Here is a 1,539-nt window from a genome sequence, read left to right on the forward strand (position 1 = left end):
TGTATTGGAACTGCTTCCTCTGGGAGAAGTAAGATGTTGCAGGGTAGGGAGGCGGAGGCCTGATAGGGCAGGGCAGGAGCTGTGGTCACGTGAGGCCAGCGATGGCAGGGGCAGGGGCAGGGGCAGAAGGTAGCTGTAGCAAGACTCCTTTTTCACTTCCCACCTTCATGTGTGTGAGTGCGTCCATGTTCCTAAGGTCTGGAGTATCGCTTTGAATGCTTTTCTTTAAGATACTAAATGCCGTGGTGAGGAGTGGATGACTGACCCCACTGCTCCTGCATCTTTCTTCATGTTGTCTTTGTAGCTGTTTAATGATGTTCAGGAAAAGGCCATCGAGGAACAGATGGTGGCAGTAAAGGATGTGGTCATGGAGCCCACAATGAAGACCCTGAGCGATGACCTGGTACGTCCCAGCTGAAGGCTTTAGGAGTTCGTGTTCCCTGTGGCTATAAATGTAGTCGTATTAGCCTGCAAATGTAGAATGTCCTCCTCCACTGCTTCAGAACTGTCCTGCAGGCTGGAGGTGCTGGTGTATGCCTGATATCCTGTGCTCAGACTGAAAGGCAGGAGAGTTGTTCCAGATCAAAGCCAGCCTAAGCTTTGTTTAGAGAGTTGTTGCTCAGCCTGGGATAGAGAACAAGACCTGAAAACAAACAACTAAAACAGCTGGTCCTTTAGCTAAACGGTATTCAGCCAGTGTGGCTCACTCTGCCTCCCGCTGAACGTGTGGTGGAGGCTTGAGCATTGATTTCCCTTTCAGGTACTGTAGTAATAGGAGCGGCGGGGCTGCGTCCCCAGCACCTCGCTGCCCGCACGGCTAGCTTTACCCGAAATAATTACACGGACACTGTATTCTTTTAATCACTGCTTGGCCATTTCTATCTAGCCTCTTCTCGGCTAACTCTCGCACCTGGACTAGCCCATCTCTAATAGTCTGCTGTAGCCCACAAGGTGGCTTACCAGGGAGATTCTAGCCTACGTCCATCCTGGGTCAGAGCTTCATCGCGTGTGCCTCAGAGAGCAGAGCTCTCGCCTCTGCCCGCAAGAGTGGAGCATTGTGTCTCTGAGGCGTCTGCCCCCGAGAGGAGAGCTGTCAAGTCTGACCTCACTTCCTCTTCCGCCCAGCATTCCGTTCTGTCCACTCCTCCCACCTATGCTTTAACCTATCAGGGCAAGCAGCTTCTTTAATTAACCAATGACCTTCCTCCATCAAGGTACTTTTCCAAATGTGCACTTCATGGGTGTGCATACTGTAAAATTGTGATAGCTGCTTAGTGCTCTGAGGACACCTCAGAGGAAGCGTTTCTTCCTATCGTACCTGCCCCCTTCTCCTGGGCCTTATGAACTCCTTGTCTGACCCCTGCTCTCTGGCTGTGGTCCACAGGATGAGGCAGCAAAGGAATTCCAGGAGAAACACAAGAAAGAAGTGGGGAAGCTGAAGGACATGGACTTCTCTCAGTAAGGTTCCCTCCTGCTCACAGGAAATCAAGAGTTCTTCCCAGACCTCCACAACCTGCAGAGTCTGCTGTGGGTGTCTCC

At 51.6% G+C, this 1,539-nt stretch overlaps 1 protein-coding gene across 3 annotated transcripts in view; it reads left to right on the forward strand.

The window, feature by feature from the left end:
• The window catches only part of Nat10 (N-acetyltransferase 10), a 45,029-nt gene that overhangs the window by 39,753 nt on the left and 3,737 nt on the right, over positions 1–1,539 (forward strand). For all 3 annotated transcript variants that reach the window (XM_013352727.2, XM_005364078.2, XM_026787749.1), the window contains exons 26-27: positions 305–403; positions 1,385–1,458. In XM_013352727.2, the coding sequence (XP_013208181.1) occupies positions 305–403; positions 1,385–1,458 (173 nt within the window). The remainder of the gene's footprint in view (positions 1–304; positions 404–1,384; positions 1,459–1,539) is intronic.

This window comes from Microtus ochrogaster (assembly GCF_000317375.1).
Source record: "Microtus ochrogaster isolate Prairie Vole_2 chromosome 14 unlocalized genomic scaffold, MicOch1.0 chr14_random_1, whole genome shotgun sequence".
Taxonomy (NCBI): Eukaryota; Metazoa; Chordata; class Mammalia; order Rodentia; family Cricetidae; genus Microtus; species Microtus ochrogaster.